General features: G+C 49.2%; 1 protein-coding gene across 2 annotated transcripts in view; it reads left to right on the top strand.

The window, feature by feature from the left end:
• The window catches only part of L1CAM (L1 cell adhesion molecule), a 531,714-nt gene that overhangs the window by 417,671 nt on the left and 94,813 nt on the right, over window positions 1-19,230 (top strand). For both annotated transcript variants that reach the window (XM_069209429.1, XM_069209428.1), the window contains one exon: window positions 6,401-6,597. In XM_069209429.1, coding sequence (XP_069065530.1) covers window positions 6,401-6,597 — 197 coding nt within the window. The remainder of the gene's footprint in view (window positions 1-6,400; window positions 6,598-19,230) is intronic.

The raw sequence follows: 19,230 nt of genomic DNA, 5'->3' as shown, positions 1-19,230 counted from the left end.
CTCTATCATACCTTGGCACCTCTCCTACCAGTCCTCAGGATGGCCTCACTTTTACACTGGTACCTCGCGCACTGGGCCTTGTTTAGCCTCTATTGTGCCCTGGCATGTCTCCTACTTGTCCGTTGGTTGGTCTCTGTCTTACCTTGGCATTTCTCGCATTGCTTCTTGGGTTGGCCTCCATTGTACCCTGGCACCTGCTTTCACTGGTGCTTGGGTTGGCCTTCATTGTACCCTGGCACCTGCTTTCACAGGTGCTTGGGTTGGCCTTCATTGTACCCTGGCACCTGCTTTCACTGGTGCTTGGGTTGGCCTTCATTGTACCCTGGCACCTTGCTTTCACTGGTGCTTGGGTTAGCCTTCATTTGTACTTTGGCACTTTGCACTGGTCTTTCACTTCACTCTGGCACCTCGCCTAGTGGTCCTTGGACATACCTCCATTTTATTCTGGCACCTTTCCTACTGGTCCTTGGGTTGGCCTCAATTGTACCCTGGCATCTTCCTTTCACTGGTGCTTGGGTTAGCCTTCATTTGTACCTTGGCACTTTGCACTGGTCTTTCATTTTACCCTGGCACCTCGCCTAGTGGTCCTTGGACCCACCTCCTGTGCCCTCCTGCTTTCTCATCATTGGTCCCGTGCGGGTCCGCCCTGGAGGAGCAGCAGTAGCGGTGCAGTGGGACGTGCCTGTCCACATACATTTGCGGGTGTCTGCGGGTGTGGTGCGCTGCACGTGCTGCACATCAATTTCAGAAGTAGGGTTGGCGAGCCGCTGAAATCTTGAGCCAGGTTGAAGTCTGAAGCCCACCTTTGGCTCAGCTCCGGGTCCCACTGGAACTTTGAGCCCACAATGACCCGATCTTTCATTTGGTTTCTGCCCGCCACCCTCGCTCCTCCTCCCTGCACAGAGCATTAACATGTGAGGTACAAAGCACAGACAAACAGATACCCATTGAGTGGCTGCTTTCTACAAAGTCAAACCAGAAAACCTGGATTAATTGTGGCTTCCTCTTGGGCAATTTGTTTGATCTTAGGTAAGTATTTTATTTGCTCTGCCCCTTTTTCTCTACTGTCACATATGAAGGCGCCTTCAAATGCATGAGTTGCGAATACCAGCTCCACAACTGTACGAAAACCTCCTGTGTTTGATGTATTGGACCATCATGTTGCTCTGCTTATAACAATCCGGGCCACATGCAGGGGTCACATGACAACTGTCTCATCGCTTAGTTCACTGATGACACTGTCACCAGAGCGGGGGAGGGGCAGGGACGGGTCTAAGTGCACGTTTAAAACATATCACTGTTAATAAGCACTTCTCAGTTCAGTGTTAAAATGTGAAGCACTGAGTTTTGAATATGATCTTGGTCTGTCACAAAAATTACTCCCGTTTTTCCCTCCCATCTCTCACTTGTTTCCTTTTCTCCCAGTTTTCATTCCATGCCGTCTTCAGTCTCTACTCTGCCCGTTCTTTACTCCTCTCCCTGTCCCTCTCTTGTCTCACTCCTTTATCTCTTATGTTCGGTTTTCTCTCTCACTCTTCACTTGTTTCTTTTTTTAACCACTTTAGATTCCACGCCCTCTTCTGTCTCGTTCTTTGCTCCTTCCCCTCTCTAGCTCTCTTCTCTCACTCCTCTAGCTCTTGTTTTTTCTCTCTCACTTTTCACTTGCTTCTTTTTTTACCACTTTCGATTCTGTCTGTACTCAGTCCGTTCTTTGCTCCTTCCCCTCTCTAGCGCCCTCCCTCTTCTCTTGTGATCACTCTCCTCTCTCCCCCCTCTCGGTATCCCCTCAGCGGCCCCTTCTCTTACGTTAATTTGATGCTCTCGCAGAGTCCCGGCGCGCCCGGCCCTGATTTACCGCCGTGTTCTCTGCAGTGAATGTCTCTTTCTTCCCATCGGCGCTGCTGGGGGGGGGAGGATGGGTCTGACGCCGGCGCTTCATAGGATGAGAGGCTGCTGCTGGCTGGCACCAGGGGGCATTCAAGAGAGCCTGTCTGTGGTGCCAGGCGCGCCCTTGCCGACGTCAGCAGCAAGGGTGTGCTCCCTGTGAGGTCATCCGTGACGCAAAGTGCTCTGTGACGTCATCACTAACAGCGTGTTCTGTGAGGTCATCAGGGACACAACACGATCCGCAGTGGCAGACCGCCTTCTGTGACGTCGTCAATGGCACAGCATGCTCTGTGAGGTCAACAATGACACGTTGTGTCCAGTCAGCAGTGGCAGACCGTGTTCTGTGACGTAATAAATCATACAGCGTGTTATGAGGTCATTAAAGACAGAACATGTTCTGTCAGGTTAGCAGTAACAGACCGTGGTCTGTGTGGTCATCAATGACACACCATGATCTGTGAGGTCATCAATGACACGGCATGATCTGTGAGGTAATCAATGAATGACGCAGCATATTCTATGAGGTCATCGATGACTCAGCATGTTCCGTGAGTCAGTCACTACGGCGGGGTCTCTGGTGAGCAGCGAGAGTTTCAATTAATGAACGAGTCAATTAATGTAACCTTTACTAAGCGCCTAGTTACTCATGATGATGCCTTTACTAGGGAGGCGCCATCTTCTGTCGAGACGTCAGCACTGCGTGCAGAAACACGGCGTGGCGTCATCACTGTCTGCAGTGCATGAACATGGACTGACGTAATCACTGTCTCCAGTGGCTTACCACGGAGTGACGTCAGCTCCGCCTGCAGTGCACTAACACGGAGGCGAACACGGAGAGACGTCGGCACCGCCTGCAGTGCATGAACACTGCAGTGCATGAACACGGAGTGACGTCATCACTGTCTGCAGTGCATGAACGCCGAGTGACGTCGGAACTGGCCGCAGTGCATGAACGCGGAGTGACGTCAGCACTGCCTGCAGTGCATAAACACGGTGACGTCAGAACTGACTGCAGTGCATGAACGCATAGTGACGTCAGCACTGCCTGCAGTGCATGAACGCGGAGTGTCGTCAGCACTGCCTGCAGTGGCGAGGGCGCTGTCGCTTGGTCCTGGAGACTGGTTGCTCTCTCGGAGTACTCGGCTGGGGTACCCGCAGACAAGCGTCAGCCTCACCGGTGTACCCCAATAACCGATGGCCACCAGTGGGTGCTGGTGAGCTCGCGCTGGGGCTGTAGATGGCTGGGAGGGGGGCGAGCTTTCCATATAAGGCCCGGACACATGCACCGGAGGCAGGGGTGCTGCCCCCCTCCCCCCATAACCATTCAGCCAGAAAATGAGCATCAGAGGGACTGAAAGAGTTTATCCCCCCCCCCCATGATTAATAGTATCATATTATCAAAGACCGATCACCAGATCAGGCAACTTCTTCTAACAAACCGCTGAAAAGTATTTCAACGTGGACGTTTCTGTTTTATTCTCCTTTCTTTAGAGGTAACTTGGGATCATTTCCACTTTACATAGTAAAAGTCCGTGAAAAGAGGAATCTACAGAATGGCAAGGATTTCCTCACACGTGTACATTAAGACATTTGATATCTTTGCAGAAAACGAACCTGTATACATATAGAAATCCTTTTATGTTTTCGTAGTATTTGTGTAGCGCCGACATAGCAGTAGCGGTAGGGAAGCGCCTCACAGGCACCTGCTGAGGCACGAGCTCATGACACATCATAGAGACAAGGCGGAGACGGCGCAGAAGGAATGAGTAATTAGGCGGGTACGAAACACCCCGTTAATGTCTGAACCCACCGGAGGAAGCACTGATTCTTGGAGCCCGACTAAAAAAACACATGTTCATGCCCAGATGGCAGGACTAACCAATGCAATTTCACAAATGAAATACAGAGATTTACTCATGCGTAATAGCACCTCCATACGGCGTAAAAATTCGCATTAGTAAATCGTTTCTAGGGGGGTCAGAAGGGCTCCAGGATTGGTGACATGACCTATATTTTCGTTACATTCAGAACTTTCTCCAACACCCATTTCCACCCTAGAAACATTCAGCGATTTACTCCTGCCAGTCTCAGGAGCTAATCCATTTCCCTGGTGGAGCAGGAATTGAACACCTTTAAGTTTGGTGGGGGTATGGTGTAACCAAAAGGGGCTCTCCATGGGGCGAAATATCTTAAGCATGGACAAAAATGTATTTTATTTTTTAATTATTTAAAAATCTGTTCATATAATGGTAATTGCACAAATACAACAAAATTTTTTGCATCCCCGATTCAACACTATTCAACGGTATTTACTCACCCCGACTGGGGATTCACAGGTTTTAGGGGTACTCTTGAAACCACTGTGAACTTGGAAAAAAGGTACATCTGCACCCAATTGTGGGAGTAAACCCAAACGGACGGATGCACAATTTTTTAGGTCTCACCTGCAGACAGATTGCAGCGTTCTGTTGTCGAAATAGCTCTAGTGGACAGTATCAAAGCCTTACAATGGGCTTTTTGTCAGCCTGTTGCTTGCCATTGGTTGGCCTACTTGTCACTCAAATCTGCTTGCTCCTTAGCCAATGGCTTTCCTTCTCTTCTTTGTTTATCCCTCCCCTGGAGCACAGCTTCTTTACCACCCTTTTAATTGGATGACCTTTATCCTTCCACGGCTCACATTCAGGGAGCTACTTATTTCTTTTTTAATTCAGCACTCCTTAAGATCCCATTTTTCTTGCTCTCACCCTTGTGTGCTGTTGCCCCTTCTAATACCCACCTGTGCTCTGTATGTTGTCCCCCGCCACTCCCCGCCCCGTAGAAGGCACATAGAAGGCACATTGAAGGCACGTAGAAGGCACGTAGAAGGCACATAGAAGGCACGTAGAAGGCACATAGAAGGCACATAGAAGGCACGTAGAAGGCACATAGAAGGCACGTAGAAGGCATGTAGAAGGCGCGTAGAAGGCACGTAGAAGGCACGTAGAAGGCACATAGAAGGCACGTAGAAGGCACATAGAAGGCACGTAGAAGACACGTAGAAGGCACGTAGAAGGCGCGTAGAAGGCACGTAGAAGGCGCATAGAAAGCGCGTAGAAGGCACATAGAAGGCACATAGAAGGCGCGTAGAAGGCGCGTAGAAGGTACGTAGAAGGCACGTAGAAGGCACATAGAAGGCGCGTAGAAGGCACGTAGAAGGCGCGTAGAAGGCGCGTAGAAGGCGCGTAGAAGGCACATAGAAGGCACGTAGAAGGCACATAGAAGGCACATAGAAGGCACGTAGAAGGCACATAGAAGGCACGTAGAAGGCATGTAGAAGGCGCGTAGAAGGCACGTAGAAGGCACGTAGAAGGCACATAGAAGGCACGTAGAAGGCACGTAGAAGGCACGTAGAAGGCACGTAGAAGACACGTAGAAGGCACGTAGAAGGCGCGTAGAAGGCACGTAGAAGGCGCATAGAAAGCGCGTAGAAGGCACATAGAAGGCACATAGAAGGCGCGTAGAAGGCGCGTAGAAGGTACGTAGAAGGCACGTAGAAGGCACATAGAAGGCGCGTAGAAGGCACGTAGAAGGCGCGTAGAAGGCGCGTAGAAGGCGCGTAGAAGGCACATGGAAGGCACATGGAAGGCACGTAGAAGTCAGGTAGAAGGCACGTAGAAGGCACATGGAAGGCACGTGGAAGTCAGGTAGAAGGCATGTAGAAGGCACATAGAAGGCACATAGAAGGCACGTAGAAGGCACATGGAAGGCACGTAGAAGGCACGTAGAAGACGCGTAGAAGGCACGTAGAAGGCACGTAGAAGGCACGTAGAAGGCACATAGAAGGCACATGGAATGCAGATGGAAGGCACATAGAAGGCACGTAGAAGGCATGTGAAAGGCACGTATAAGGCATGTAGAAGGCACATGGAAGGCTCGTAGAAGGCATGTAGAAGGCACATAGAAGGCATGTAGAAGGCACATAGAAGGCACGTAGAAGGCACATAGAAGGCACGTAGAAGGCACGTAGAAGGCACGTAGAAGGCACAAAGAAGACATGTAGAAGGCACGTAAAAGGCACATAGGAGGCACATAGAAAGCACGTAGAAAGCACGTAGAAAGCACGTAGAAGGCACGTGGAAGTCACGTAGAAGGCATGTAGAAGGCACGTAGAAGGCACGTAGAAGGCACGTAGAAGGCATGTAGAAGGCACATGGAATGCAGATGGAAGGCACGTAGAAGGCATGTAGAAGGCACGTAGAAGGCATGTAGAAGGCACGTAGAAGGCATGTAGAAGGCACATAGAAGGCATGTATAAGGCACATAGAAGGCACGTAGAAGGCATGTAGAAGGCACGTAGAAGGCACGTAGAAGGCATGTAGAAGGCACATAGAAGGCATGTAGAAGGCACATAGAAGACATGTAGAAGGCACGTAAAAGGCACGTAGAAGGCATGTAGAAGGCACGTAGAAGGCACGTAGAAGCCACGCAGTAGCCACGGTCCTCATGAGTGACCTGCTTTTCTCTCCCCGCCCAGGTTCCGCTGGACCCAGAATGGCACCCTCTTCGACCCTCTCAGTGACCCCGGGGTGAAGACCAGAGAGAACTCTGGCACACTGAACATCCCCAACACCAACGGTATAGTGATGAAGGCCTACCACGGGAAATACCGCTGCTACGTCAGCAACGAGCTGGGTACCGCCATCTCCACGGAAATCAACCTTATCGCTGAAAGTAAGTGCCCCCCACTCCAGCAGTGGGATTATTTCAAGGTCCGGACATTCAAATGTTTCTTTGCAATTTAGCACATAGATGAACCCAGGTTCTTAGTGTTGCACAGTGAGCAGCACGCAGGGACTCCCAGGGTCTGACTGTTACGCAGTGAGTTAGCAACATATGTAGGAAATCGCAGGGTCTGAGAATTACATAGTGAATTAGGAGCACACAGAGGGAATTCAAGTGTCTGTGGTACACAGTGAGTTAACAGAACAAGCAGGAAATCACAGGATCTGAGTGTTACGCAGTGAGTTAGCAACATGTAGGAAATCTCAGAGTTTGAGAGTTACGCGTCGGAGTATCAATACATTCAAGCACTCCCAGAGTCTGAGTGTTACTCAGTGAGTTAGCAACACGCACAGGGAATCCCAGATTCTGGGTGTTACACAGTGAAATCAATATATGCAGGGACTTGCAGGGTCTGAGAGTTACTCAGTGAGTTAGCAACACATGTAGGAAATCTCAGACTCTGGGGGTTACGCAGTGACTTATCAATGCGTGCAAGGGCTCCCATGTTCTTATTGTTAAACAGTGAGCAGCGCACAGGGAATCACAGGCTCTGAGTATTATTCAGTGAGTTAGAAGCACAGACAGGAAATCCCAGGGTCTGAATGTTATGGGAGAGGGTGTGGTGTAACATCCTAAGCTGCTGACCTCAGAGCTGGGGAACCAGGTTCGAGTCTCAGCGTCGGCTCAACATCCTGTGATCCTGGGCAAATCACTTCATCTCTCCTTGCCTACACTTCAGCGCCTTGAGACCCTCATGGGTGATTTACCGTGCTTTACACTGCCTGGATTTATGCAGATACATATGAATACAAGCAGGGACTCCCAGGTCTGAGTGTTACTCAGTGAGTGAGCAGCACACCAAGGTTGTGAAGGCCTGCACTGTGAGTTAGCAACACATGCAGGGAATCTTTGGTTCTGAGTGTTATACAGTGAGTTAGCAACATACATAGGGAACTCCAGGGTCTCTATGTTATTCAGTGACTTAGCAGCACATGAAGGGACTCCCAGAGTCTGAGTGTTACTCAGTGAGTTAGCAACCCATGCAGAGAATCCCAGGGTGTGAGTGTTATGGAGAGGCTTATCAACACATGCAGGGACTCCTAGGGTCGGAGTGTTACTCAGTGAGTTAGCAGCGCATGCAGGGACTCCCAGGGTCTGAGATGTATGCAACGTGTTTGCAGCACATGCAGGGAATCCCAGGGTGTGAGTGTTATGGAGGGGTTTATCAACACATGCAGAGACTCCCAGGGTATGAGTTTTACTCAGTGAGTTAGCAGCACACGCAGGGAATTTCCAGAGTGTGAGTATTACTCAGTGAGTTAGCAGCACTGGAGGGGTATGACATTTGCACGGTCACTTATTCACACAATCATACACTCCCAGGGTGTGAGTGTTATGCAGTGAGTTAGTAGAAGATACAGGGAGTTCCATGGTCTTAGTGGTATGCAGTTAGTTTAAAGCACATGCAGGAATACTATGGTGTGAGTGTTACTCAGTGAGTTAGCAACATATTCAGCAAATTCTAGAGTCTGGGTGTTATGCAGTGCACTGCCACCATTTTCAGTGCATCTCAAGATCTGAGTGTTACATGACAGGTGAGCAGCACACACATGAAATCTTCGTGTCTCTGTATTATTCAGTGAGTTGCCGGACACGCTGAGAATCAGCAGGTCTCAGTGTCAGTGAGTTAGCAGCACACGCAGGGAAACCCAAGGTCTGAGTGTTACTCAGTGAGTTGGCACACACAGGGAATCCCTGGGTTTGAGTGTTACTCAGAGAGTTAGCAGCACACACAGGGAACCCCTAGGTCTGAGTGTTACCCAGTGAGTTAGCAGCACACACAGGGAACCCCTAGGTCTGATGTTACCCAGTGAGTTAGCAGCACATGCAGGGAATCCCCAGGTCTCAGTATTACTCAGTGAGTTAGCAGAGATGATTTTAGCTTCACCTTCAGCATGTTCTGCTGTAACCAGGATCTATCCCCAGGCCGCTTCTCCGGTTATGAAATCTTCATGTTGCCATGGGAACCGTTTCCTTGGCAGGATGGATAGGGATGATGTCATGTGGATCTGTTCTCTTGGGGGCACAGAGGCTTGGCCTTCTGGTGGCATGATGCGGGCAGGATGTGGTGGTTCTGCTGCACTGTGGGGAGGAGGGGGACACCCTGGTGCTCTGCCCCTTCACAATGGTCAGTCTTTGACTTATTCCTTCCACCAGGCAGTCTCAAACCTGTAGGGAATGATCTCAGCAGCTTATGAGGCCACACCCCCTCCCTCTACCTGTGCTTCCAGATGAACAAATATACACTTAGGAAGACGGCAGTAATTTAGGGTCCTCAGATGGGCTCCAGGAGAGCCGAATCCATATAGTCAGATTATCAACCAAAATCAGTGCATCTATTTAATAAAGTTCGCAATTAGGTAGTTTTAATTAGGACCACGTTTCTATAGGAAATTGACTTTTTTGGTTTCCTTATACCTTTGATGCCATGGGACGAATCTTCACCAAACGTTCCCAAAAAATGTCTCTTCCACCTAAGCTCTTTCCTGGAACATTTCGGGGTGATCCGTCAAGTGGGGGCTGAGAAAAAGGGGGTGTCCCAAAAATAGTTTTTTTCCACACAGTTTTCCGTAGGATAATTAGGCACCCTCACAGCAAAAATGACTATACAGAAATGCACCACATTTAGCAGAAAGTAAGATAGTGGTCCAGAAAGAAAGCTTTTTAGGTCTTGGCTACACAGCGCATGTGCTGTGCTGTGAGAAGTACTGTTTACTAATCTGTGGGCATTCAACCCTCCCATAGCATATCATTGCTTGTTTTCATTGACACTCATTTGCAGTATTTTGACTGCTTACTCCCATAGGCTTCCTTTCTTGTATTAGCTCCGCCCTGGAGCATGGACCAAGTGCACATGTTGTTCTTCATCTTTGTTCTCCCAAATCAAGGGTGAAAAATGCTTCCAAAATATGCACTTTTATTTTACTTTGAGTTTTATTTACAATTAATCAGTTCATGACACTGCATGTATTTGCACGTCTTGGATGTTTTACGGCTTCTTATTTATGTTGGGTTCACCCTATCTTCATCTCTATACCTGCTGTTGTTACTTACAATACAGCTGTATTACTCTACGCCACTCCACCCTGTGCCACATCATTCTACACCACTCCACTCTACTCTATGATGCTCCCTTCTATCCCTCTCCACTCTACGCCACTCCACTCTATGCCACTCCATACAAAACCATGCAATGCCACTCCACTCTATGCCACTCCATACAAAGCCATGCAATGCCACTCCACTCGATGCCACTCTACTCTAGGACACACTATTCTCTGTCATTCTACACAATGCCACTCTCTGCCACTCCATTCTACACTACATCATTCCGCTTGTACTCTATACCACTCCACATCATGCTACACCACTCTACTCTATGCCACTCCATGCTATGCCACTCTACAAACGTCTTCACCACTCCATGCTATGCCACTCTACAGCAGTCTACTCTGTCGCTCCACTGTACTATACACCACTCTATTCTACTCCACTCTACACTACACCACTCTGTGCAACTCCACCCCACCTTATGCCACTCTATTCTATGCCAATGCACTCTACTTTACTCCATTCACTCTACTCTGTACCACTCCACTCTATGCCACTCCACTCTATGCCACTCCACTCTACTCCACTCTACTCTGCACCACTCTACTCTATAGCACTCCACTTCACTCTACATGACTCTACTCCACTCTCATCTGTGGCACTCTTCTGTACCCCACTCCACTCTATGCCACTCCACTCAATGCCACTCCACTCTATGCTACTCCACTCTTTGGCCCTCATTACAGCCCTGGCGGTCGGCGGAGAAGCGGCGGTCTTACCGCCAACAGGCTGGCGGTAAAAATTTTGGAATGATGACCATGGCGGGTACCGCCATGGTCATCCACCACTTCTCCGTCTCTTGACCCGGCAGACCACCATGGATTTCATGGGGTTTGGAACCGCCATGAAATCCATGGCGGTGAGCACTATCAGTGCCAGGGAATTCCTTCCCTGGCACTGATAGGGGTCTCCCCCAACCCGAGTCCTTCCCCTACACCCCCCACCACCCCTGCCACTCCCAAAGGTGGCAGGACCCCCCTCCCCACCCCTACCCCCAACATTACATTACACATTCACATCCGACACGCATGCAGGCACCACAACACACATACCCGCACACACACCAACATACATGCCAACAGCCACACACACATTCAGACATACACACACACATCCATACAGACAGACACGCACTCAGTTCTAAACACACAACACCCCCGCATGCATACACGCACTAACACACCCCCTCTGCATACACACACGCACACCCCATGAACCCACACATCACACAACACCCCCCAACCCCACTCCCCTAACGGACGATCAACTTACCTGGTCCCTTGATCCTCTGGGAGGGGACGGGATCCATGGGGGCAGCTCCGCCACCAGCACCCCGTCAACAGAACACCGCCACGCCGAATCACAGGACGTGATTCGGTGGGCAGTGTTCTGTTGACGGGGCAGTGGAGGTGGAGCTACCTCCACTTCCCCGCCGTCCGCCAGTATGGCTGCTGGCGGCTCTCCATCTGGAAAAGGACGGAGGGCTGCCAGCGGTCATAATGCGCCGAGCAGAAAACCGCCTACACTGGCGGTCTTCAGCACGGCGGTCCCTCGGCGGTCTTGTAAAAAGACCGCCGAGGTTGTAATGACCACCTTTGCCACTCCACTCTGTTGCACTCTACTCTATACCACTCCACTTCACTCTACGTCTCTCTATGCCATTCCACTCTAAGCCACTCTACTCTCTTCTACACCACTTTCCTCTACACCATGCAACTAACTTTTAGCTAAACATCAGTCACACTGCAGGACAACAGTGCTGAAAGACATTGGAAAAGCCAAGAACTTTCACATAGGCAATATTTTTGTTAGTGCGTGTTGTCATATGGTGTAAATCAATGTAGTTGTTTTAGAGATATTAAAGGACATAGGGGGTCATTACAACCCTGGCGGACGGTGTTAAAGCGGCGGTAAGACCGCCAACAGGCTGGCGGTCTTTTTTTGAGTATTATGAACATGGCGGTTACTGCCATGGTCATCCGCCGCTTCTCCGTTCCGCCCGCTGGGCTGGAGACATGGGTCTCCAGCCCGGTAGCCGTCACAATACCGCTGCCGGTATTTTGACCCGGTTTACCGCCGTAGATTTCCAGTGGTAGGAACCGCCATGAAATCCATGGCGGTAAGCACTGTCAGTGCCAGGGAATTCCTTCCCTGGCACTGATAGGGGTCTCTCCCACCCCCCACCCCCACCCCCACTCCCTCCCCTACACCCCCCACCACCCCTACCACCCCCCAAAGGTGGCAGGGCCCCCCTCCCCACCCCGACCCCCGACATTACCTTACACATACACACCGGACACGCACGCAGGCACCACCAACACACATACAAGCACACACATCGACATACATGCCAACATCCACACACACAGTCAGACACGTACACACACATTCATGCACACATCCATACAGACATACCTACAGACATACATGCACTCATTCCCAAAACACGCAACACCCCCGCAAGCATACACGCAATCACACACCCCCCTACATACACAGACGCACACCCCCATGCACCCACACAACACACAACCCCCCCACCCCCCTCCCCTAACGGACGATCAACTTACCTGTTCCGTCGATCCTCTGGGAGGGGACGGGAGCCATGGGGGCAGCTCCGCCGACACCACACCGCAACAGAACACCGCTGCGCAGAATCACAGGACGTGATTAGCTGGGTGGTGTTCTGTTGGCGTGGCGGTGGAGCAACCTCCACTTCCCCACCGCCCGCAAGTATGGCTGTTGGCGGCTCTCCGTTGGAAAAACGGCGGAGGGCAGCCAACGGTCATAATACGCCGAGCGGCAAACCGCCAATACTGGCGGTCTTCCGCATGGCGGTCCCTCGGCGGTCTTGTTAAAAGACCGCCTAGGTTGTAATGACCCCCATAATGTATGTACATTTCATGCCATGCAGGCTCTATGGTACCGACACATCTAAAGATGAGATCTGATTAACTGCCACCACTGCAACAAAGATGGTCTAGAGGGCCTAATCCTCTCTTCTGTCATAGACCAAGAATAAATAAAACTTATAGGGGAGCAGGGTATAAATAAAACTTATAGGGGAGTAGGGTAGAGATACCCTGCCCTCTTAGGCAAACTCCTTGAGGGTCAAAGAAATATATATTTGATAAAGTTACAGAGGATCGTCGGATCATCAGCAATGATGAAGAAAGAATTATATGGTAGACTCCTAGCCTTTTGAAAAATATGTCCCCCGGAGTGGATGAGGGCCTGGAGTATTGGCACAATGTATCTTTTTGGGAAAGGGGGCATGCAGCCTCCTTCCCGAGCCACTTTTCGGCCCCAAAGACCCCACCCCCCCATGGCTGGTATAGTTATTTTTGGGGAGGGCGCGTGCAGCACCCCTCCTGAAGCTTTTGTAAGGCCCTGGTGACCCTATTCACCAATGCCAAATACTTTATTTGTGGAGGGGTGTATGTGGCCCCCCTCCACAAGCCTATTTAGGACCTTGCTGGCCAAACAAAGTTTTGGGTAGGGGGTGTGCTGACCCTCTCTCTCAGCTTTACGGAGGATCTGGCGACTCCATCCCGGAGGCCAGTGTTTTTTGTTTAGAAAGGAGGGTCCCTGATCCCCCCCAAGCCTTAGTCTGGACCCGGGACCCCTCTCCCCCCCAGGGCCCAATCAGAGCTGTGTCCAGGAACCCCATTTCCCAGGATACTGCTGTGTTCCCTGCCTGAAGGGAGTATGTGCAGGAACTTAAACATTATTCCCCTGCGGCCCAGGTGGGAGCAGAGAAAACAGCTGCTGCTGCACAGGCGGGAGCAAAAGAATTGAGTTGGCTCCCACCGGCACTCGCGAAGGGTGAAGGCTGAGGAACATGCGGGGGCCACAGGGGATCATCTTATGGCCCGAATCCTTAGGTCATTTATTCACAGCTCCTTGCAAGCAGCACCTCATAATGCCTGGTGAGGGCTTTTAAATGATACTGTTCCTGGTAGTGCCCTTAGAAGGGGCAGGGGCACCACCAAATATTTTGAATGGTGTGGAGGGCTGAAGGGAGTGCAGCAATCCCCGAGCAATATTGTAGAAAAGCACAGTAAGTCTTGTAGATCATTGAATCCATGACCTCAGGAGAACTTACCATATTTTTTTTAAAGCACTCTGAGCTGGAGCTGTATACTCTTCAGCTGGAGTGCAGGGACCTCTTGTGGTTGGTTCTATGGTTGCACTTTACGGCCTAAAAAAAAAAGACTCATAGACATGTTTCATGTTTGTTTGTTTTAAATAATGATTTATTGAAAATATTTTGTGACAATCAATATTATCAAACATCGCAATGTGTAAACTTATGAAATAAAAAATTGATTATAGTTATTAGTGACTTGCACAAAGTGTATACAACGAATTAGGACATACTAACATAATACACCACCTATCAGATAGAGATGATACATGGCGCACGCAAAATATACTACTGCATAATGCACGACGTATATGGCACAAAGATGTGCTATGTGGTGATAAGACACCACAATACTCCCCCAAGATACCCCTATTAGACATACCCAAAATTGAAATAATAGCTGCAAAACTTGATTTATCAACCTGGCCAGAGAAAGGCATACAAACAGTGGGCGACTTATTCATAGACGGGCAACTAAGCACATATGAGGCACTAGATGCCGCTCACAACTTAGGACGAGGTGACTTCATCACATTCGGAGCGGTGCGACAATTAATACGCGCTACATGGAAATGCGGGAACAAAGAACCTACTGTAGCCCCAATCCTACACGAATTGTTAAACAACCCGCAAAACCTACCGAATATCTCGGGAATATATAGAACCCTGACCACACAATTCACACAAGGCCAAGAACAAGCTAAAAGTAGATGGGACCAGACCCTCACTTACACTCTATCACAACACGAGTGGAACCAGGCCATAACAGCGACACACATAGTATCACGTAACCCCAGGCTAAGATACACACAGTTTAACTACTTACATCAGACATACTTATCTCCACACCGACTCGCACAAATGTTTCCTCAATCAACCCAGAAATGCCCAAGATGCGGCACCATCGAAGCTACTTTCTTTCACATGACATGGGAATGTCCCCCGATCCTGAATGCTTGGAGCAACATAATAACTCAAAAACTGCATGGCTCGAAGTTCCATTGGCCCTCAGCCCAGCGCTATGTTTACTGGGAATTAGAGAAAGACCTAAAGGCAAAAAGCAAATACACAAATGTATAGACTTAGCGTTAGTCTTATACAGGCGATTAATAGCTATGCACTGGAAAGCTCCCAATGCACCAGAACAGACACTATGGCACACAGAACTATTGCGCTGGGCAAAAGCAGAGACATACACATTGTAATCGCTACAGGATAGAGGGATCAAAGTGAAGGGCCTTACAACCTGGAACTCCTTTGTCACAACACTTGAAAGCAAGGACGATGAGCGCCCCCCTTGACCACAAAAACACAAACAAACAAATGAACAGCAACAATAGGAGTAACAGTAAACAGTACATAACCTAAATAACAACACTAAATACACCCCGAACACCCACTAACCGAAAGAAGCCGAAGAATACCGCTACAACAAATAAGCCGATCCTCCTAGCTCCCTATTTCTGCCTCTTTCCTCGCTCTTTATCACTATTATGCCTACCTTTTTTCTTCAGTTCCTATCTTTCTTTTCTCATTCAAAAGATCTCCGTGAATACTAGCAACAAACACCAAACTAGCCATTAATGCAAGAATGCAGACCGCAAAGGTGTGACTGTAATATCGATGCTATGCACAAGTGTATTACTCCAAAGGTACTAATACTGCGTATGGAGATTGTTTCTAATTTCTAATTTCGCTATTTGCTTATACCTGTGTATAATGTTCAATAAATACAAATAAAAAGATGTTAAAAAAAAATAGTTATTAGTGACTTTTTGATAAAGCTAATAGCTCTACTTTTTATATGCTTATGTGTTGACCTCTTTTTAAAACCAGAAGGTCCACTGTGTTTTTTTGTATTTGGGAATTTTAATCCTTTGGCAGAGCCATTAGGTCAGCCTTACATAAAATAACACCCTTTAATTGTTACGTGACAGTCACACGTGGCAGAAGAGGAGTGGGTGCAAAAAACTTTCAAAATCATCATCTCCCTGGCTTTAGGTTAATTTTTATGTGGAGACAAAAAAACCTTGCTGCAAAATCAATATATTTATATCATTTGAATATTTAGCTGTACCTTGCTTCTCTACACAGAAATATTGCTTGTCTTGTGAACAGCCTAGTATTTAGCTACTTAGGTGGTTGCCTTGGTGGCAAAGGATAACTGGTAGTTAGTTCCAGAGGGTGGCTTCTTGGATGCCAAAGGTCCTGGCTCCAGCAGGAACTCTCAAGAAGGGTATTTTCTTCACTAGTGTGGTACCTGCCAATGGAAGGTGCCACAGCACAGTTGATACCCCACCTGACGTAGATGCTCCTGGTGTATTTACTCCCAGGTAACCCTGACGTTTTGTACATCTAGTGTATCATAGCAAGAATGGATAGGCTACAGACATACTGGCATTTACTGGACCCATTGGTACATACTGGTTTGATAGCAGTGGATAACAGTTGCATCTCATAAGTCTTCCAGAACAAGGCCGGAGCACCAGGGTTCCTGTGAAAACTAACAGTGCTCTGGGGCAACAGTTTCTGCAATTTAATTTCCTCTGTCTCCTCCACAGAGTCAGTCAAAAGCAGCATTCCTCTTTTGCTTTTCCTCAGAAAATCGTGTCTTGCTTCAAACGTAGACTAAAGGAGATGAGGCTGGCCTCTACCATGTGATGGGCCTAGGCTGAAGATGGTGAACATGCTTCACTGGAACAATAAAAAGGTTCACAGCGCTTTACAGTTCCACCACGTCTGCAGGTAGCACTGAGGCTGTTGTGCAGGTCTTGTGCCCCCTGGTAGGCTTGTGTGTACCTTCTCTGCATGAGTCTAGAAGCATTACTTTCATACAAGTGATAAACTCCAGCTCCAAGTCATGCAGTTATTTCCATAGTGCATCACAGAAATGCAGGAATCAGTCACAAAAGTGTGTGGTTCTAGCATAGATGGGTGTTGATGTTCCTCTCACAGGAAAGTATAGATGTGCAGCTTTCACTTTCACAGGGATAAAGGGATAGTGTGCAGATGTGGCTCTCACAGATGTACAGAGTGTGCAGGCATGGCTCTCTCATAGGTGTGCAGTGTGCAGGCATGGCTCTCTCATAGATGTGCAGTGTGCAGGTGTGGCTCTCTCACAGATGTGCAGAGTGTGGAGGCATGGCTCTCTCACAGATGTGCAGAGTGTGGAGGCATGGCTGTCTCATAGGTGTGCAGTGTGCAGTGTGCAGGTGTGGCTCTCTTATAGATGTGCAGTGTGCAGGTGTGGCTCTCTCATAGATGTGCAGAGTGTGCAGGTGTGGCTCTCTCTCCAGTGTGCAGGTGTGGCTCTCTCTCCGATGTGCGCAGTGTACAGGTGTGGCTCTTTCATAGATGTGCAGCTTTGACAGGGATGAAGGGATAAGTGTACGGCTGTGGCTCTATCATAGATGTGCAGGTGTAGCTCTCTAATAGATGTGTGGAGCTGTGGCTCTCTCATGGGTGTGCAGGTGTGGCTCTCTCATAGATGTGCAGCTCACACTATCACAGGAATTAAGGGATAAGTGTGCAGCTGTGGCTCTCTCATAGATGTGCAGTGTACAGGTGTGGCTCTCTCATAGATGTGCAGCTTTGACAGGGATGAAGGGATATGTGTGCAGCTATGGCTCTCTCATAGATATGCAGTGTGCAGATATAGCTCTCTCATAGATGTGTGGAGGTGTGGCTCTCTCATAGGTGTGCAGTGTGCAGGCATGGCTCTCTCATAGATGTGCAGTTTGCAGGTGTTGCTGTCTCACAGATGTGCAGAGTGTGCAGGCATGGCTGTCTCATAGGTGTGCAGGTGTGGCTCTCTTATAGATGTGCAATGTGCAGGTGTGGCTCTCATTAATGTGCAGTGTGTGCAGGTGTGGCTCTCTCATAGATGTGCAGTGTGCAGGTGTGGCTCTCTCTCTGATGTGCAGTGTGCAGGTGTGGCTCTCTCTCCGATGTGTAGAGTGTACAGATGTGGCTCTCTCATAGATGTGCAGCTTTGACAGGGATGAAGGGATAAGTGTACAGCTGTGCCTCTCTCATAGATGTGCAGGTGTAGCTCTCTAATAGATGTGTGGAGCTGTGGCTCTCTCATGGGTGTGCAGGTGTGGCTCTCTCATAGATGTCCAGCTCACACTATCACAGGAATTAAGGGATAAGTGTGCAGCTGTGGCTCTCTCATAGATGTGCAGTGTACAGGTGTGGCTCTCTCATAGAGGTGCAGCTTTGCCAGGGATGAAGGGATAAGTGTGCAGCTGTGGCACTCTCATAGATGTGCAGTGTGCAGATATAGCTCTCTCATAGATGTGTGGAGGTGTGGCTCTCTCATAGGTGTGCAGGTGTGGCTCTCGCATAGATGTGCAGCTTTGACAGGGATGAAGGGATAAGTGTGCAGGTGAGGCTTTCACAGATGTGCAGAGTGTGCAGGTGTGGTTCTCTCATAGCTGTGCAGAGTGTTCAGGTGTGGTTCTCTCACATATGTGCAGAGTGTGCAGGTGTGGCTCTCACAGATGTGCATATTGTGATGGTGTAGCTCCCTCATAGATGTGCAGGTGTGGCTGTCTACCAGATGTGCAGAGTGTGCAGGTGTTGCTCTCTCTTAGATGTGCAGTGTGCAGGTGTGGGTCTCTCATAGATGTACAGAGTGTGCAGGTATGGCTCTCTCACAGATGTGCAGGGTGTGCAGGTGTGGCTCTCTCTCAGATGTGCAGTGTGCAAGTGTGGCTCTCTCACAGATGTGCAGAGTGTGAAGGTGTGGCTCCCTCATAGATGTGCAGGTGTGGCTGCCTCCTAGATGTGCAGAGTGTGCCAGTGTGGCTCTCTCTCAGATGTGCAGTGTGCAGGTGTGGCTCTCTCATAGATGCGCAGAGTGTGCAGGTGTGGCTCTCTCACAGATGTGCAGTGTGTGCAGATGTGACTCTGTTATAGATGTTCAGAGTGTACATGTGTGTCTGTCTCCCAGATGTGCAGAGTGTGCAGGTGTGGCTCTCTCATAAATGTGCAGAGTGTGAAGGTGTAGTTCCCTCATAGATGTGCAGTGTGCAGTTGTGGCTCTCTCTCAGATGTGCAGTGTGCAGGTGTGGCTCTCTCATAGATGTGCAGTGTGCAGGTGTGGCTCTCTCATAGATGTGCTGAGTGGTCAGGTGTGGTTCTCTCTCAGATGTGCAGCGTGCAGGTGTTGCTCTCTCATAGATGTGTAGAGAGGTCAGGTGTAGTTCTCTCTCAGATGTGCAGTGTGCAGGCGTGGGTCTCTCCCAGATGTGCAGAGTGTG

The sequence above is a fragment of the Pleurodeles waltl genome, chromosome 10 (genome assembly GCF_031143425.1).
Source record: "Pleurodeles waltl isolate 20211129_DDA chromosome 10, aPleWal1.hap1.20221129, whole genome shotgun sequence".
In the NCBI taxonomy this organism is placed as follows: domain Eukaryota; kingdom Metazoa; phylum Chordata; class Amphibia; order Caudata; family Salamandridae; genus Pleurodeles; species Pleurodeles waltl.
The sequence above is the reverse complement of the archived record's forward strand: the minus strand, read 5'-3'. Positions and strand labels throughout refer to the sequence as shown.